General features: G+C 39.6%; 2 protein-coding genes and 1 pseudogene across 2 annotated transcripts in view; 1 reads left to right on the forward strand and 2 right to left on the reverse strand.

Annotated features, from left to right (window-relative positions):
• The window catches only part of WDR70 (WD repeat domain 70), a 310,102-nt gene extending 306,360 nt beyond the window's left edge, over window positions 1–3,742 (reverse strand). The window contains exon 1 of the mRNA XM_049109320.1: window positions 3,666–3,742. The gene's annotated coding sequence lies outside the window, so the exon portion shown is untranslated. The remainder of the gene's footprint in view (window positions 1–3,665) is intronic.
• Window positions 3,743–3,779: 37 nt separating this feature from the next.
• The window catches only part of NUP155 (nucleoporin 155), a 70,520-nt gene continuing 54,364 nt past the window's right edge, over window positions 3,780–19,935 (forward strand). The window contains exons 1-6 of the mRNA XM_025436255.3: window positions 3,780–4,122; window positions 7,599–7,736; window positions 10,484–10,580; window positions 13,615–13,685; window positions 17,834–17,926; window positions 18,718–18,884. Coding sequence (XP_025292040.1) covers window positions 3,966–4,122; window positions 7,599–7,736; window positions 10,484–10,580; window positions 13,615–13,685; window positions 17,834–17,926; window positions 18,718–18,884 — 723 coding nt within the window. The 5' untranslated portion in view covers window positions 3,780–3,965. The remainder of the gene's footprint in view (window positions 4,123–7,598; window positions 7,737–10,483; window positions 10,581–13,614; window positions 13,686–17,833; window positions 17,927–18,717; window positions 18,885–19,935) is intronic.
• Window positions 15,764–15,861, reverse strand: LOC112652860 (U6 spliceosomal RNA; annotated as a pseudogene).

Consider the following 19,935-nt stretch of genomic DNA (forward strand, 5'->3'; position numbering starts at 1 on the left):
TACTGTACTTGTTACTAATGAAAATTTGAGCTTTCAAGATAAAATTAGAATTTTGAAAAACTTATCAAGGGCAGCCCCAGTGGCTCAGCGGTTTAGCGCCCCCTTTAGCCCAGGGTGTGATCCTGGAGACCAGGGATCTGCCGTGTAGGGCTCCCGGTAGGGAGCCTGCTTCTCCCTCTGCCTGTGTCTCTGCCTCTCTCTCTCTGTGTCTCTCAGAAGTAAATAAAATCTTAAAAAAAAAAAAAAAAAGAAAAGAAAAACTTATCAAGATTGTATCATGGTTGTATCAACTATCATAGCTTTACAACTTCCCAATACTCAACTTTTCTGTTAAGATAAGTAGTAATATTAACATGATCTTTTTTTCTGTCAATAAGATACATCAACATTCGGAAGTTCTGTGTAACTTAAGAGAATATTTCCCAAATGACCAACTATAATGTTACAGAATCATACGTGGATAAAAGGTCCAAAATATAAGATAAACGAGTGGTTTTTAATTTAACAAAGTTCAAAAAAATTCACTGATGGCTTCAAATATCCACATCATAACTAACCTTTAAGAAACTGTAACACTTGGGGTGGGGCACCTGGTGGCTCCGTCAGGTAAGCATCTGTCTTTGGTTCAGGTTATGATTCCAAGTTCCTGGGATCCTGCCCCACATTGGGGCTTCCTGCTCTCAAGGAAACCTCTGCCTCTCTCTCTCCCTGTCTCTCTCATGAATAAATAAATCTCAAAAAAAAAGAAAAAACAACAACAACAACAACAAAAAAAAAAACCCTGAGCTGAAACTAAGAGTTAGTTCAACCAACTGAACAACTGAACCACCCAGAACTACCCAGGCACCATAAGTGGTATAGCTCAAATCTTGATCTCAGGGGCATGAGTTTAAGCCCTGTGTTGGGTGTAGAGCCTACTTACACACAAAAAAAAAACAAAATATTATATCACTTGTGAAATTTTGGTACACTATCAGAGAATAACCTTCAGAACTATCTAAAAAGGTTATTAAAATGCCTCTCCCGGGATCCCTGGGTGGCGCAGCGGTTTGGCGCCTGCCTTTGGCCCAGGGTGCGATCCTGGAGACCCGGGATCGAATCCCATGTCGGGCTCCCGGTGCATGGAGCCTGCTTCTCCCTCTGCCTGTGTCTCTGCCTCTCTCTCTCTCTCTCTCTGTGACTATCATAAATAAATAAAAATTAAAAAATAAATAAATAAAAATGCCTCTCCCTTTCCCACTACATAACTGTGAAGCCAGCTTTTCTTACACCTTTTCTTTATATACTTCAAGTAAACGACAGATCACAGCATACTGACAGCAAATGCAGATATGAAAATCTAGCTATCTTATCTTATTAAGCTAAACATTTAAGAGATTTGCAAAAATATAAAATACCATTCTTCTAATATTTAATTTTAGATACTGTGATTTTTTTCACAAAATATGTGTCATTTATATTAAAATGAATTAGGCTTATTCTTTCAAATGACATTTTAAATTTCTCATTTTTAGAAGATTTTAGGGATTAACAAATACAACCCATACAAAACAAAAATTCTTTGTAATCCTTAATAATTGTTAGGAGTCTCCAGAGGTTTTGAAGTCAAAAGCTTTAGAATCACTGTTTAGGGAAGACTTCAGCACTCTTTCCCTGTAAAGGGCTAGATGGTAAATATTTTAGGATTTGAGGCCCTGCAGTCTGTGTAACAACTACTCAACACTGTTAGCTGGAAAGCAACCATAGGCAATATGCAAATGAATAAAGTCCTTGGACTTAGCCCTCTTAGAATATTGTTGCAGTGCAGGAATATTAGACCAGTATTGCCAGATCATCCAATTTGTAGAATTGAAAACTCTCAATCATATGTTTCATCTCAAATTAAAAACAAATGCTATACTAGACCGTCAGTTTTCAATCTGCAGTTTACTACAGAAAATTGACAGCTGGAGACCCATCTGCCTGTTTATCCACCAAAAATACAAATCTAATTTTTCCTGATATATTTACTATGAAGTCTTAAATTATACCTATATACCTGCAAGATCACAGAAATTTTAATATTCAGAGACCAACACCTGGAAGACAGCCAGACTGTCTCCAAAGTACTCAAGATACCTCTGGGTTTATATTCGGAAAATGTAGGACAGTGGTCAGTAGATACTCCCAAATGGGCAGTAAAGATCAGGTCCATCATTATCTTGGGGTCAACCACAGGCAAGGGCTTGTTGGCTCAGGGCAGTCCTTTTTGCTTGAAGGGGTACTTTCAGTTCCCATCACAGGATGTTTTGCCAGCAGGATCTTTCACCTAAGTTAAGATCTTTCACATAAGCTAGAAAGATGGACTCAATTAAAAAGTTTGAGATTAAAATGGAGATAGCTGAAGTCCTCTTTCAGTTTAGCTAGTCAATAAAGAGTACTTCAGTTATTGACTAGCTAAACTATGAAGAATATAATTGGATGAACCTTACTTAACTGTGGTTCTAAATGAGGACTAAGGACAAATTTTTTTTTTTCCAAAGATTTATTTTATTTATTCATGAGAGACAGAGAGAAAGAGAGAGAGAGGCAGAGACACAGGCAGAGGGAGAAGCAGGCTTCATGCCAGGGAGCCCAACCTGGGACTCGAACCCGAGTCTCCAGGATCATGCCCTGGGCCAAAGGCAGTGCTAAACCGCTGAAACACCTGGGCTGCCCCTAAGGACAAATTCTAATATTTCTAAATAAGGATGCTCTTTGAGTGCTTTGATTTGACCATTCAAGTTACCTTCCGTGTAAAATGAAGCCTATCTTACCTCTCCTTGCTCATCCTACCCTCCTCCTGGAGTTAATACATATACCCCATAAAAAATCAGGGTGATGCGCTTAACTGCTTTACTTTCTTGTGCGTCCCTGCCGGAAGCACCTTGAGGACAGGAAGGTGTCAGTTTTGATATTCCCAGCCCCAGGCACAGTGCCTGGCACAAACTATAAATGAGATTTCTGCAGGACTTGGTGATCTGTCGGGTGGCCTCCTTTTTACCAGTCCCTCTTCTTTGTGCTGGGGACCAACCGATGAATTACAAAGAACACTCTTCTTCCTCTCTGTAATAAGAAAGACAGAAACTCCCTGCATGCCACGAATGATTCAATAAACACACAATTCTCTAAAGAGTAGTCACACACAAATAGAAAAGCCTGATCAAAAAAAATTTTTAAGTAGGTTGCACCCCAAGGTGGAGCGTGAAGTCCCTACGCAGACATCGAGAGTCACACGCTCTACTACTACTGACTGAGCCAGCCGGGAACGTCTGATGAATTTTAATGGACACTGAGGCCCGCGAGAAATGTAGTGAAATCTGGCGCGTAGGCAAAGTCTTTCGGACCAAGCTACCAACTCCTATCCGCTCTCGCAAGAGAAGTTATTTGGAGCGCCAAAGACGCTGACGCGCGACTTTTACGGAGTCGCAGCTGAGGGATTCCAAACCTGCAAAGCTCGAGGCGCCGAATTCCAGCGCTCGCGAAACCCAGCAGAAGCGGAGCGGCGGGCGCGGCCGGACACAGCCCAGCTCCCACCTACCCAGCTCCTGCCCCCTCTCCTTCCCTCCCCCCACCCTTCCCGACCCTCCCCGGCCCCGGCCGCGGCCCATTCCCTTTCCCCTTCTTTCCCGCCTTCCCTAGGCGACCTCCACGACTTCCCGCTCCGCCTCTCGCCAACGGCCGGCCAGCCTCCGCCCGGGAGAGCGCGTCCGCTCCGTCGCCCCGCCCCTAACTCCCAGCGTGCTCCACGGCTTCCGCCCTCCAGCCCCGAAACGCAGCCTGCACCCTCCGCTCCCGGCGAACCGGAAGTGCGTCATGCACAGGCGCCGAGGCGCTCGTTTGGCGCGCGCGCCGTGAGCTGCGGGTCTGAGCTAAGGTCTCGGGTTTTCTCTCTTTTCTCCTTGGTTTTTGGCTTTTTCCGGACGTTCTTGTCTCCGAGTCCCGACATGCCGTCTTCTTTACTGGGCTCGGCGATGCCGGCGTCCACGTCGGCCTCAGGCCTGCAGGAAGCGCTGGAAAATGCAGGGCGGCTCATCGACCGTCAGTTGCAAGAAGACCGCATGTACCCGGACCTTTCCGAGCTTCTCCTGGTGTCTGCCCCAAGTGAGTGATCAGTGCCCATTCGGTAACTACCTTCTCAGCCGAGGGGACTCTCGTCTGACTCCCTAACTAGGTCCTTATCCCCAGGGTGGGCCCGACGAAGACATTTTGAGATTTAGCCGTTTGCTACACTTTGAAGAGCGGAAAAGAGCCTATTTTCAATATTTTTTCATGTTCTCGCTCCACTGCCGATATTTGAGAGGGTGGGAGTGGCGAGCAATCCCCGTTTGGAGCAGAAACGGCAAAGATCCCAACCTTTTTTTTTTTTTAAGATTTTTATTTATTTACTCAAGAGAGAGAAAGGAAGGGGCCGGAGAGACAGGCAGAGAGGGAGAAGCAGGCTCCATGCAGGGAGCCCGACGTGGGACTCGTTCCCGGGTCTCCAGGATCACGCCCCGGGCTGAAAGGCGGCGCCAAACCGCTGAGCCACCCGGGCTGCCCCAAAGACACCCAACCTTAATGAGTTGCTCACTGCCTCCAAGCGTTCATCGCTAAGGCCAGTTGAGTAGGATCACCTGATCCAAGTCCCCTCCTTGTTAATTCTGCATATCAACATTAGACTAAAACAGACGAGCGAACGAAATTAATTTGGAAATTTACCATCCTCTCTCAAAGATATTCTTTATTCCGTTTGGAGTCAGTATAATACGAAGTCCCTGAAATATAAAGGTAGTTAAAAAGAACCACCAGGGGAATAAAGAAAGAGGGGAACATTAGCTGTGATGATGGGCGGGGAGGGTAAGCAGTGCATGTGCCAACAAAAGAGAGGTGACGGTAAAATACTTTTGACGGTTTTAAATTATAGCCAGGTTCCTCGAAGCGTATGGGATTACATGAGTTGCTTCATTCATTCATTCATTCATTCATTCATTCAAGATTTTATTTATTTATTTTTGAGAGACACACAAGAGAGAGGCAGGGATACAGGCAGAGGGAAAAGCAGGCTCCATGCAGGGAGCCCAATGCGGGAGACTGGATCCCAGGACCCCGGGATCATGACCTGGGCTGAAGGCAGACGCTCAACCGCTGAGCCACCCAGGTGTCCCACGTGAGTTGCTTTAAAAAGAGTGGACCCCTTTGTGAGATGTATATTGGAGAAAAGCAGAGAAGCCGTAAGATAGAGACAAGACTTTTGGTAAACAGTAACCCAGTTAAAATAACAAGGATAAACTTGGCAGTGTAAACCTGGATGACACTTCTGGAAATTCATAAAAATCGTTGGGTAGACTTGCAGTCAGAGAAAAGATAGAAACAAAACAAATGTAGTATTTGTTCCTGACAGCTACACTTACCAGTGGGCTTGTCTTATAAGAACTGAGGGGCCTGTTAGCAACTCTTATCTTATTTTTTTTTTTTAAAGATTTTATTTATTTATTCATGATAGTCACACAGAGAGAGACAGAGAGGCAGAGACACAGGCAGAGGGAGAAGCAGGCTCCATGCACTGGGAGCCCGACGTGGGATTCGATCCTGGGTCTCCAGGATCGTGCCCCGGGCCAAAGGCAGGCGCCAAACCGCTGCGCCACCCAGGGATCCCTGCAACTCTTATCTTAAACAGCATGACTCCCTTTGACCTCCTTAGGTTTGAAAAGCAAGATGTAAAAAAAAAAAAAAAAGTCCATATATTCTTGTCCTCTCTTATCTGACCCAAATCTATCCTATCCACCTTTACACTTACCTCTTCAACCTAATCTCCTCCCCTGCTTCTATCCTATTCTCAAATTCTTTATTCCAGTTACACTGAATTTAATATGTTTTCCATAAGAAGCTCTCTTCAGGATTCTATTTTATTATCATCACTTCATCACTTCTGGAATGTTCTTTCTTTACCTGATATTCTTCTAGACGCCATTAAATATCACTTCCTTTGTGAGGGCTTTCTTAGCCATTCACATAATTCCCTGAGTTATTAATTCCATCCTTTGTATTCCCACTACCATTTAACATGTGTAATATCCTCTTAAAATTATGTTTTTAGATTAAATGGGATGTATGGGATTTGCTTCAAAAAATCCATTAGGGGGACTCCTGCGTGGCCAGTCAGCGAAGCATCTTCCTTTGGCTCAGGTCATGATCCCAGAGTCCTGGGTTGAGCTCTTCTTCAGGCTTCCTGCTCAGCAGAGAGCCTGCTTCTCCCTCGACCTCTGCTGCTCTCCCTACTTGTGCACTTTCTCTGTCAAATAAATAAATAAAATCTTTTAAAAAAATCCATTAGGGAAGGAGTAGCTAGGGATATAAATGAAACCTGATGGAGCATGTTATTGGTAATTATTGAAACTGGATAATTAGTAAATAGGAATTAATTGTATTTTTCTCTCTAGTTGTATATTTTATTTTTTTTTAATTTATTTATTTATGATAGTCACAGAGAGAGAGAGAGGCAGAGACACAGGCAGAGGGAGAAGCAGGCTCCATGCACTGGGAGCCCGATGTGGGATTGGATCCCGGGTCTCCAGGATCGCGCCCTCGGCCAAAGGCAGGCGCCAAACCGCTGCACCACCCAGGGATCCCTCTAGTTGTATATTTTAAATTTTCATAAGACATTTAGGATTTATTTCATACATCAGTCTTCCCCAGTATCTTTGTATTTAAAGGCAGCCTGGAAAGGTGCCTGGGATAAATATGTCATCAGTCAGATCTTTTTTTTTTTTTTTAATTTTTTAATTTATTTACGATAGTCATACACAGAGAGAGAGAGAGAGGCAGAGACACAGGCAGAGGGAGAAGCAGGCTCCGTGCACCGGGAGCCCAACGCGGGACTCGATCCCGGGTCTCCAGGATCCCGCCCTGGGCCAAAGGCAGGTGCTAAACCGCTGCGCCACCCAGGGTTCCCCATCAGTCAGATCTAAAAAACACCTCTCTGTTTAAGACATAGAAGGACAGGTTATATAGACCAGCCCACTCCTGCCCTTAGTTGACTGTGTCTTGGAGCAAGAGAAATGTTGCGCAATGATAACACTTTATAGAGCAGTCTGTGATTTCTCCCAATAAAATATTGCTTATGTGGTATCATTTGTATTTATCTTACTGGTCTGGAGGAGGGGTGGTCTAAGAAAAACGCATGGATTGTTTTAATCTATTAATATTTAAATGAGGAAAGAAATAGTGGTTTTTCCCTAACCAATATTTTGTTCACAATTGTTTTATCTGACAATCACAAAATAGCTTTATAAATATTTTCCCGTTTCGGATTAGTAAAATAATAGAAAAAAATCTAAATTATTGAATTAAATATTTCCTTTCTTATGGAGTCTTTGTGAAAGATAACTTTCTGTGTAGTGCTAAAACCTGTTATTGCCCCTACCTTAACACAGTATTTTTTCAGACATCCTTTGTATTGGGTCAGAACTATTTTATTCTCTCTAAATCTGTATAACTGCCAGATACACAATATTTTTGTAGCTTGTAGTGCTTCAATATGCCCAGTTGATGCCTGAAACATTGTTATTTTAATAAATGCTTTGTTTTATTACTTGCAGATAATCCCACTGTTTCTGGCATGTCAGATATGGATTATCCTCTACAGGGACCTGGTTTGCTGTCAGTACCCAATCTTCCAGAGATCAGTTCCATCCGAAGAGTTCCTCTCCCACCGGAACTTGTTGAACAGTTTGGACGTATCCTGTTACCTTGTTTTTAACTCTTTAAGGTTTTTAAAAACTGGTGTTCTTATTATAATTCTTGCTTTGTTTTTAATTGGTTTGTGTATATAAGTTCATTTAATGTTGTGTTTAAAAAACATTTAAGTGTGTGGATAGTTTGCCATGTACCTAGAAAATTCAATATGTAAGTGAATGGTGATGGGACACTTGGCTGGCTCAGTGGCTCAGCGGTTCCGCGTCTGCCTTGGGCCCAGGGTGTGATCCTAGAGTCCCAGGATCAAGTCCCACATCGGGCTCCCTGCATGGAGCCTGCTTCTCTCTCTACCTGTGTCTCTGCCTCTCTCTCTCTCTCTCGAATAAATTATTACTTTTTTTAAAAAGATTTTATTTATTCACGTGAGACATAGGCAAAGGGAGGAGAAGCAGGCTCCATGCAGGAGCCCAATGCGGGATTCGACCCTGGAACTCCAGGATCACATCCTGAGCCGAAGGCAGACACTCAACTGCTGAGCCAACCAGGCGTCCCTCTCATGAATAAATTAAAAAAAAAAAAAAAATCTTAGGAGACCTTGTCCCATTTCATCTGGATTAGATGTTCCTTAAGAAAAAAAGGTATAAAAAAAAAAAAAAAAAAAAAAAAAAAAAGAAAAAAAAGGTATGTTAATAATTAAATCACATTTTAATTATTCTGGGACACTGAAGAGAGTAAATTGTTTACAAAGAAGTCTGCGTTTTTGAATGATACTCTTTCAAAGTAGTACTTTCCAGTTAAACACTATACAAGGAAGCTTTTACTACCACGTTTTAGCTGAAAGATCCCTGATTTTCATTTTTTCTCATATTTTAACATTTTAAGACTGGGTTGTTCTAAAAATGTTTACAAACAAACTGGGGTGCCTGAGTGGCTCAGTCCATTAAGGATCTCCTTTGGTTCAGGTTATGATCTCAGGGTCCTAGGATCAAGCCCCATGTTGGGCTGTCTGCTCAGTGTTGAGTTTGCTGCTCCTTCTCCCTCTTGTGATTTCTCTTTCTCTCTCAAATAGATAAATAACATCTTTAAACAAACAAACTGCTATGTACTTCATTTGCCCTCCCCAAAAGTTTTTGGTGTGGTTTTACACTTATTGGTATCTTAGAATTAAAATTTATAAGTGATTGCATTTCTATGGATCCCATAACAATGGAACATTAATGGTATCTTCATAGAATGAGTTGCTAGAGGAGTTATTTTCTCCTCTAAAAAGAAAGATTTTGGGGATCCCTGGGTGGCGCAGCGGTTTAGCGTGTGCCTTTGGCCCAGGGCGCGATCCTGGAGACCCAGGATCGAATCCCACATCGGGCTCCCGGTGCATGGAACCTGCTTCTCCCTCTGCCTATGTCTCTGCCTCTCTGTCTCTCTCTCTGTGTGTGACTATCATAAATAAATAAAAATTAAAAAAAAAAAATCTTAAAAAGAAAGATTTTATCTGATTCTCTTAAAGTGTGGTATACCCTATAAAGATAATAGATTTGTAGTTATGTGCTAAGAGGTTTTTTTATATCAATCTATAGCCTTTATAAGTATTACGAAGCTATATTAAAGTTTAATCTGAGATTTTTAAAAGCATATTAATCTATTTAAAGTAAAAACATTTTGGGATGCCTCGGTGGCTCAGCAGTGAGGGCCTCCCTTAGGCCTGGGGCGTGATCCTGGAGTCCCGGGATTGAGTCCCACATCGGGCTCCCTGCATGGAGCCTGCTTCTCCCTCTGCCTATGTCTCTGCCTCTCTCTGTGTCTCTCATGAATAAATAAAATCTTTAAGAAAAATTAAAATAAAATAAATTTCAAAACATTTCAAGTTTTTCACAGTCTGATTCAGAAAAATAAAGGAAATGGAAAATTAAGGAAATACTTGTAAATAGAAAAACTAGTAGAATCTAATATTTTCCCTAAAATTTTCAATATTTGGGACTATGAAAGTGTTATTAAATATAAAATATACTTTATCTCATACTCTACCCTTGCTTAGTTAAATATTTTTCTTTAATGTTCTGATAGTACTATCTGTGCAAAAGACCTTAGAAAATTATTCATGATTGTGTCCTTGTTTTTTAATTACATAATATAATCCTTTGTCTATTTGTCTTGTGCATGCACAAGCAGGAAGACTGTCAGGGAGAGGGAGAAGCAGGCTCCCCACAGAGCAAAGAGCCCTGATGTAAGGCTCAATCCTAGGACCCTGGGATCATGACCTGAGCTGGAGGCAAATGCTTAACCAGCTGAGCCACCCAGACGCCTCATTTTGTCTTTTTTCAATCTTACTATTTATAAGAAGCTTGCAAATTATACCTACCTATGACTTTAGCATACAGGTGCTTTATCAGTCTTGCTCTTACACAATGGAGAAACTGGTCCGGTAAGTTTTTTCATGTAAAAATTCAATAGTGTTATTCATAATCAATATTTTTTAAGTTAGTAATGGTAAAAACATTACATTTGTCCTTTAGAATACATTTCAGGTGGTCAGATGGCATTATTTAGAAATTATAAATTGCAGACTTATTTCTGTCATAAGCTATGTCTTTCATTAAAAATCATTAGAAATTTTATTTACTCTTTCTATTAAAGAGTGATTAGGTCATGATTTCTTTTTTTTGTTTTGTTTTGTTTTGTTTTTATTTCTTGTTTTATGATTTTTTTATCATAAATTTTAAACCAAAATCTTTCGTAACAAATTTAAGAAAGATTGAAATCTTTTTACCTTACATCCACATTACTTCAGATATGCAGTGTAACTGCATGATGGGTGTGTTCCCTCCTATCAGCAGAGCTTGGCTCACAATTGACAGTGATATATTCATGTGGAACTATGAAGATGGGTATGTATTTAACACTGGTTTGCTGTAGCATGATTAGAATTTAGATTATCTTAATTGCAGCTAGTGTTCTACTTAGAAGCTGCCTAGTTTTATCTTTTATTTGTCTAATAACTGGGTTAGTGCTCCTCAGTCTACATTACCAGTCCCCCGGGGATGAAATTAAAATGTGGATTCTGGGGCAGCCCGTGTGGCTCAGGGGTTTAGTGCCGCCTTCAGCCCAGCCCGATCCTGGAGATCCGGGATCGAATCCCATGTCAGGCTCCCTGCGTGGAGCCTGCTTCTCTCCCTGCCTGTGTCTCTGCCTCTCTCTCTCTCTCTCTCTCTCTCTCTCTCTCTCTGTGTCTCTCATGAATAAATAAAATCTTAAAAAAAAAAAAATGTGGATTCTGTTATGGAGTTCTGAGTGAGCCTCAAGAGTCTGCAACAAAAAAACAAAACAAAAAAAAAGAGTACATTTATGGGATGCCCGGGTGGCTCAGTGTTTGAGCGTCTGCCTTTGGCTCAGGGTGTGAGTGACCCTAGGGTCCCGGGATTGAGTCCTTGCATCTGGTTCCCTGCATGGAGCCTGCTTCTCCCTCTGCCTGTGTCTCTGCCTGTCTTTCTGTGTCTCTCATGAATAAATAAATAAAACCTTAAAAAAGAAAAACAGTCTGCATTTGTAACAATGCCAGTGATGATGCCAGTCTGAGTAGCAGGGGTTTGGTTACCAAGCTCTTATCTTCCAATAAGATAGCCTACCAGTTATTTGAGAGATGGTTTGACTTTTTTTGACTATTGAAGTGACTAAATAGTTTTGGTTTGCGAGCTTGACTTATGTATAATTTGAATATATATAATAGTCTGAAAGTCCAAGACATTCTTGCTAAAATAAAATTTATTAATCTGGTAATCTCACCTGGCTTTCTGAAAATAAATTTTGGCTTAGTACCAGTTCTCTGTCGTAATTTAGGTGATGAGTGGGATAATGGGAGGAAGGCCCAGGTCGTTGTTACTCTTACCCTTGGGTATTTAAGACACCTATTAGGGACACACACAGTATCATTGAGTTGAAGCGACACTAAATGAGAACTTGAACTTGTAGTTTAAAGGAAACCATTTTTGTTCACTGATTTTTTTCAGTTAGAACTTTTCATAGTTCTAGTTAGGCTGAATTGTTACATAGTCTTAATAGCGGTGATATATGGTTGTGATTGTTCATATACTCTGAACCATAGTTTGTTGTATTGTTGTAATGTCATTTTGATATTAAGGAATAAAACCTATTCATTTAGGACAAATTTAAGACAACCAAATGCAAAAAAATTATATAATAGATAAACATAAGGATAATTTCCTTAAAAAGGGTTTTCACTTTAATGAAAATTTTTATATTTCCATTAATACCTAACATCCATGTAATAAAGTATTGAGTTTCTCATGTATCAGATGCTGTTTTGTGCTAGGAACAGCATTAAATGTGCTAAGTATAGTTCCTGTTCACATGCAACATACACAATCCAACCTTACTGTGTTCAGACTAGAACTCATTTAAAGATAAATCATCTGAACAATGTGCTTATTGGAAAAAAATCAAGGCACAAGTCTTGGGTATAAATCTCCAATTCACAAGTTCAATGCTGCAAAAACCTCAGGCTTCGTTTCAGTTATTTTATTAGCTTTCTATTATATATCCTAATTCCACCTGGATAACAGAAGCACAATCTCGTTCAATTCATGGTTCTGTAACCCCTAACTTCCCCAGTATTGGTCTTAGTTTCTGGAACATATGCCAGTTATCACAACATGGGAAACTGGGACACCTGGTCCACATAAGTGGTCATTGAGGTGTTTTCTTTCTGTTTGCTTTGGCCCTTTTCGGGACAACCAGAAGTTTTCTCCAAAAAAAAATCTGGATCATATTTTTTTTTTCTTGATGTTTATACTGGTTGGTGTTCTCTGATTTTTTTGCATCTTTGGTTTGATGTCTTTTCATTGTATTTGGAAATTTTTCAGTGATTACCTTCAAATATTTGTTCTGCCCCATTCTCTCCTCCTCTCCTGAGATTTTTTTTACTTTTGTTAGATTGATGTTCTTCAACAGATTTTTGGATCCTCTGTTCTATTCTTTTTTTTTCTTTTTGTTTCAACTTGGACAATTTCTGTTGATCCGGCTTCAGGATCATGGGTTCTTTTGTTAGCTATGTCAGGTCTACTTAAGTTCTTATAAGACATTCGTCCTTTACTGTGCTTTTTATTTCTAACATTTTCACCTATTTCTTATAATTTTCTCCTCTCTGCTAAAATTCCTTATCTGTTTATTTATATTGTCCACCTTTTCCATTAGTGCCTATACTATGTTAATCATATTTATTTTAAATTTCTTGTCTTGTAGTTCAGACATCTGGCTCATAGCTGATTCTATTTCTGTTGATTTGTTTCTTGACAGGCTTTTTTTCCCCTGCTTTCTGTGTCTCGTGATTTTTGAAAGCTGGATATCGTGTAGAACAGTGGGTACTGCAGTAAATAGTATTTATCCTTAGAAATGGGTATGTCTCTTCTTTTGCTAGGGCTTAGCAGGTAGGCCTTTATTATAGGGAAAGTTAACTTTTTCCAAGTCAGGAAATGAGCTGAGTTTGATTTTGCTATTGCTGTGATTACCCTCAGTGGACCACAGGTTTCAAATTCCTGTAGAATTACTTTGCACTTAGGATACAGATTGAGATACTGGAGGTTTTTTTCTTAATGTTTCTGTTCTACCCTCAGCCATATACTTTCCCTGTGAGTCTGTTCTTAGAGGATCTTGCCCCAACAATAGAATTGCTGTTATTTGAGCCTTGCAACTTGCCTGGGAGGAAGTTTGGGATGGAGGGCAGCATTTCCTGTTTTCCTGGTTTATGCTTATTAACCTTAGACAGGCCTGTGTGTCTGGACCTTGGAACTGAAACAATTTTGTTTGCTGGTTTAGTTTTCATTACATACTGTAATATTAAAGAATATTTTAAGATAAAAACTTTGTTTTCTTTATACATGTAACACGTTGCTTTTTTATTAACAGAGGAGATCTCGCCTATTTTGATGGACTTAGTGAAACTATTCTTGCTGTGGGGCTTGTGAAACCAAAAGCTGGTAAGAAATAAAAATGTAATGATTAATTTATATATGTATATACATAGACTTAAAATGGTTTAGCACTGCGCAGCCCAAGTGGCTCAATGGTTTAGCACCACCTTCAGCCCAGGGGCTGATCCTGGAGTCCCGGGATTGAGTCCCAGGTCGGGCTCCTGACATGGAGCCTGCTTCTCCCTCTGCTTGTGTCTCTGCCTCTCTCCCTGTTTCTGTGTGTCTCTCATGAATAAATAAATAAAAAATTTTTAAAAATGGTTTAGGACTGAATAACAAATTTTAAGTAGTTGAAATTTTTATTGAAATTTACTTCTGAGTTCTAATTAGAAATATATAAAGTGATTAAGAATGTTTAATAGTTTATTCACTTTATTTTATTTTATTTTATTTTTAAGATTATTCATAGAGGCACCTGGGTGGTGCAGTCATTTAGGCATCCGACTCTGTTTTGGCTCACGTCATGATCTCAAGGTCCTGAGATTGAGCCCACATGGGGCTCCACATTCAGTATAGAGTCTGATTAAGACTCTTTCTTCTCGGGACGCCTGGGTGGCTTAGCGGTTGAGCGTCTGCCTTTGGTTCAGGGCATAATCCTGGAGTTCTAGGATCGAGTCCCATGTCAGGGTCCCTGCATGGAGCCTGATTCTCTCTCTGCCTGTGTCTCTGCCCCTCTCTGTGTCTCTCATGAATAAATAAATCTTTAAAAAAAAAAAACTCTCTTCTTCTCCCTCTGCTCCTGCCCCTTGCTTGCTCATGTTTGCTCTCAAGAGCGTGTTTACTTTCTCTCAACATAAATAAATAAACCCCCTTTTTATTTAAGATTTAATTTATTTATTTGACAAAGAGCACAAGTAGGGGGAGTAGGAGGGGAAGGGAGAAGTAGGCTCCCTGCTCCGTGGGGAGCCTGATGCTGGGCTCAATCCCAGGACCCTGAGCCAAAGGCAAATAGATGCTCAACTGACTGAGCCACCCAGGCGCCCCTGAATAAATCTCTTTTACAAAAGTATCTAAAAGTTTATTCATAATAAGTCGAGAGCTATTCCTGCTGGGCATTTTAGTAAATATAAATTGTCTATCTAAAACAAATAGTAAAATTTTGTTCTACCCAACTGTAAACTTCAGTGCAAATTTAAAATTATGACATAGTATTTGATAGGACAATAAATGTGTGGTCTTTTATAATGAAACCTTTTTTTTGAGAGAGTGTGCGAGTGGGGGGCGGAGGGGCTTAGGGAGAGAGAATCCAAAGCAAGTTCCATGCCCAGGGATCCCTGGGTGGCTCAGAGGTTTAGCGCCTGCCTTTGGCCCAGGGCCTGATCCTGGAGTCCTGGGATCTGACGGATATGACAAAGTCAGAACTATTTCATAATCAGGGCACCTAGGTGGCTCATTCAGTTAAGTGTCTGACTCTTGATATTGGCTCAGGTCATGGTCTCAGAGGTGAGATCCATCCAGCGTTGGAGTCCAGCCAGCTCTGTGCCGGGCATGGAGTTTTTTTTTTTTTTTTTTTTTTTAAGATTTTATTTAGTCACGATAGACCTAGAGAGAGAAAGAGGGAGAGAGAGGCAGAGCCACAGGCAGAGGGAGAAGCGGGCTCCACGCAGGGAGCCCGACGTGGGACTCAATCCCGGGTCTCCAGGATCAGGCCCTGGGCCGAAGGTGGCACTAAACTGCTGAGCCACCCGGGCTGCCCAGCAGTGAAACTTTAAACTGTTCCAAAGACCTATATAACTTATGTTAATTTCTAAAAGGTACTAATAAGATGTACACTTTTATAGAAGTGAGAGCTGACAAAAGTGAGAAATGTCGATCATTTAACCTTGTTGCATCCTGAAGCCATCCTGAGATGGCTTCCATTTCTACCATTTCCTTTTGCAAAATACTTGTATAAATGATGAGAGATTTTAGAAAAGATCCCATCATTTGGCAAGATATGCTTTACTTATCTCCCTTTACTCAAAGCCATAAACTGACTCCGCCATCTGTAAAAGTCTAACTTCATTAAAGTTTGTGTAATCAAAGATGACTTTTTTGGCATAGGCTGGTGACTGAGTACTTAGAGATAAGGTTTTTATTATTTTTATTATATGGAGCACTTCACGAATTCGCATGTCATCCTAGTGCTGGGGGGCATGCTAATCTCTATATTCTAATTTTAGTATATGTGCTGCTGAAGCAAGCATGAGATGAGGCTTTTATTAAGGAAAATCTAAGTTTTTATATAGTTCAAGCTTTTTAAATCAACTTATGGAATATCACTTATATTTTGAGTTCATTAGGTAGAAAATCTGTTTCTTCAGCTTTACTGGCTTGAACCTTGATACACAAAAATGGCTTTTGTGCCCCTTGATGTTTAATCAGTGAAAGTAAAAGTTTCGTTGTTCTTTCTTCTATGACATTTAATTAATACCCTTAAGTAGGCTAAGGGTATATACAGGAAAAAATGTCCATAATTGTGACATAAAATATATTTTCCTTTATTCCTATCAGTAAGACACTATTTTTGGATATCGTAACATGACAGTGATAATTATACATAGAATCTCATGCCACTGCACAGTTTTTAATGTTAATACCAAAAAAATAAACAGTACTTTAGCACGAACTAACAAAAAAAAATTGTGTACTTGGTAATGTTCTGAGACTATAAATTACCTGTTTTTGATATATAAATTCATCTGGGAAACTCATTTAACATAAATTCATTTCTGTTTCTGTGAATTTGACTACTTTATGTACCTGATATAAGTGGAATTTATCTCTTTGTGACTGGTTTGTTTCACTTACTTTTTTTTTTTTTAAGATGTTATTTATTTGAGAGAGAGCAAGCACAAGCAGGGGAGCAGCAGGCAGAGAGGGAGGGAGAAACAGGCTGCCCACAGAGCAGGGATCCCAATGTGGGGCTCTGATCCCAGGACCCTGGGATCATGACCTGAGCTGAAGGTAGACACTTAACAGATTGAGCCACCCAGGTGTCCCATGATGTTCTTTTTTCTTTTAAGTGTGTGTGCATGTACATGAGTAGGGGAAACGGCTGAGGGGAGGGGGAAACCTCAGACTCTTCACTGATCCCAACCCGGAGTTTGATCTCACCACCCTGAGAGTCTGACCTGACCCAAAATCAAGATGAGATGTTCAACCAGTTGAGCCACCCAGGTGCCCCTCACTTAAAATGTTCTTAAGATTCATTCCAGTTGTAGTGTCAGTATCTCATCCTTTTTTAACACTGGATAATACTGCATTGTGTGTTCACATTTTGTTCATTCATCTGTTGGTGGACACTTGAGTTGCTTCCATCTTTTGGGTACTGTGAATTATACTGCTGTCAGTGTAGTATACAAATAGAAGGTTGTATATTTTATAATGTAATGCTGATTTTAAATGGTATTAAATACTGAAGTGTTTCTTTTCTAAGATGGTTCTTTTTTATTGCTTATTTATTTAAATGATCATAGATAGTAATATTTTAACATCAAAATTAAATTGAGGGGGGACGCCTGAGTGGCTCAGCGGTTGAGCATCTGCCTTTGGCTCAGGGCGTGATCGTGGAGTTCTGGGATCGATTCCCACATCAGGCTCCCTGCATGAAGCCTGCCTCTCCTTCTGCCTATGTCTCTGCCTCTCTATCTCTGTGTCTCTCATGAATAAATAAATAGAATCTTAAAGTAAAATGTATTAAAAAACAAAACAAAAACAAAATTAAATTGAGTTGAGGCTTTTCATATGTTATTTAACTTTTTTTTTTTTTTTTTTAAATAGGCTCCAAGCCCAACATGGGGCTTGATCTCATGACCCTAAGGTCAAGAGTTACATGCTCTACCAACTGAGCCAGCCAAATGCCTGCTACATAGACTGTTTAATAATTAGTTTTTTTTTTTTTAATTTTATTTATTCATGAAAGACACAGAGAAAGAGAGGCAGAGACATAGGCAGAGAGAGAAGCAAGCTCCATGCAGGGAGCCTGATGTGGGGCTCAATCCTGGGACTCCAGGATCACACCCTGGGCTGAAGGCAGACACTTAACTGCTGAGCCATCCAGGTGTCCCATGTTTAATCACTAGTTTAATGGTAAAACATTAGTCTGTTAATGCTTAAATAGTGGAAATGGATGTTTTTGGAATAATCCCTAATTCCTGTCTGCTTTATCATAGGCATTTTTCAACCTCATGTACGACATCTCCTGGTTTTGGCAACCCCTGTGGATATAGTGATCCTTGGACTTAGCTATGCTAATTTACAAACAGGTATAGGAAACTACATGTGGTGTTTTTAAAATAAAAATATATTAGCCAATTTAGTATAATTAAAAGCTAATTTTTTTCTTTTGAGTTAACTTTTCAGACTATTTGCTCATCGAAAATAGTATTTCCCTATGGGTGTGATATCTATCAGGTTACTAGGTCTATCAAGCAAATTATTAAAAAAAAACAAACGACTATTTTGAATACATTTATCATATTAATGTACACTCAAATGTACAGTATAAAGGGGTAGTAGAAGAGAAATGATTGACATTAGTGAGTTTTTCTATTAATGCTTTCCTTTGTTTCTAGTTTTTCAATTGTCATTTTAACATATGGAACACTGAAATATACATTATTCTTTCCTTTAATATAAGAAGCTCTCAATTTATTACTAGTACGTTCAATGGTTTCTTTTGCATCCTGGCAGTCTCTCTGTTTTGAGTGAAATGTTGAATTTCAGTGGCTCAAATTAATGATTATTACTATCACATCCTTAGGCTCTTTTCCAAAATCTAATAATTTGGGATAGGTTTTTGATGATGATGTACAATGTTATATATATTATGTATTTTTTATATGTAAATATATTGTAGGTTCTATTTAACTTAAATAAATTGTATCAGACTTTTTATACAGTAATTTAAAAGTATTACGTTATAGAAGCTTTTGGGTATCGACATACCCGGAATTCAGTAGAAAATACCAATTCTGAAGATAATGCAGTAATTCTCTCAAACTTTAAAAAAGCTGTTAAGCTGATTCATGTATTCTTTCTTTAAAAAAAAAAATAGGTTCTGGAGTTCTTAATGACAGTATGTGTGGTGGAATGCAGTTGCTTCCAGATCCTTTATATTCTCTTCCCACTGATAATACTTACCTTTTAACAATAACTTCCACTGATAATGGCAGAATTTTTTTGGCTGGAAAAGATGGCTGTTTATATGAAGTAGCATACCAGGTAAGTCTGGCATTTGTTTTTTGTTGTTGTTGTTGTTGTTGTTTTTAATTTTTTATTTATTTATGATAGTCACACACAGAGAAAGAGAGAGGCAGAGACATAGGCAGAGGGAGAAGCAGGCTCCATGCACCGGGAGCCCAACGTGGGATTCAATCCCGGGTCTCCAAGATCGCGCCCTGGGCCAAAGGCAGGCGCCAAACCGCTGCGCCACCCAGGGATCCCAAGTCTGGCATTTATAAACATTTTTTTCCCTCCTAAGGATAAGTAAAATAGGGATAGATTTTATTTTTGTTTTCTAATTATATAAGCACATAAATATATTTTTATGGAAAGTATTCAAATATAAAGTTAAAATCACAGTCTTCTGTGACTACACCATGTCTATAAAACCCAGTCCAATCTCTTTAGAAGTAAAACCTAGGGGGATCCCTGGGTGGCTCAGCGGTTTGGCACCTGCCTTTGGTCCGGGGCGCAATCCTGGAGCTCCGGGATCGAGTCCCATGTGGGCTCCCTGCATGGGGCCTGCTTCTCCCTCCTCCTGTGTCTCTGCCTCTCTCTCTGTGTGTCTATCATGAATGAATGAATGAATGAATGAATGAATCTAAAGAAAAAAAAGTAAAACCTAGTTCTGAGTATGTCTTTTTAAGACATGATACACTGATAAATATCTATACATATGTGTTTATATATATACACATATACAAATTATGTTTGTATGTTTTTCCTTAGATTATTGCTTATGTTTTATTGACATAATTCGTGTTATGTTTCCTGATTGCTACATAATTGTCTGTAAAATGGATGTATGTCATTTGCTTAATTCCTAGGTTTTGTTTTCCTCTTTGTAAATAATGCTATAGGAAATGTTCTTTTGCAGGCCCCTTTGTGTACATGTATAGATACTTTTTTGTGTAGAGACTTAAGAATTCTAATGGCTGGTTTATGTAGCATATGTGTTTAAAATTATAATTAATATTTGCATTATTGCCTTTAAGGGTTTTTTAGATGCTTAGCAGCCTTCTATGAATATCCTACCACCCTTCACTGGTAT

The sequence above is a fragment of the Canis lupus genome, chromosome 4 (assembly GCF_003254725.2).
Source record: "Canis lupus dingo isolate Sandy chromosome 4, ASM325472v2, whole genome shotgun sequence".
Taxonomy (NCBI): domain Eukaryota; kingdom Metazoa; phylum Chordata; class Mammalia; order Carnivora; family Canidae; genus Canis; species Canis lupus.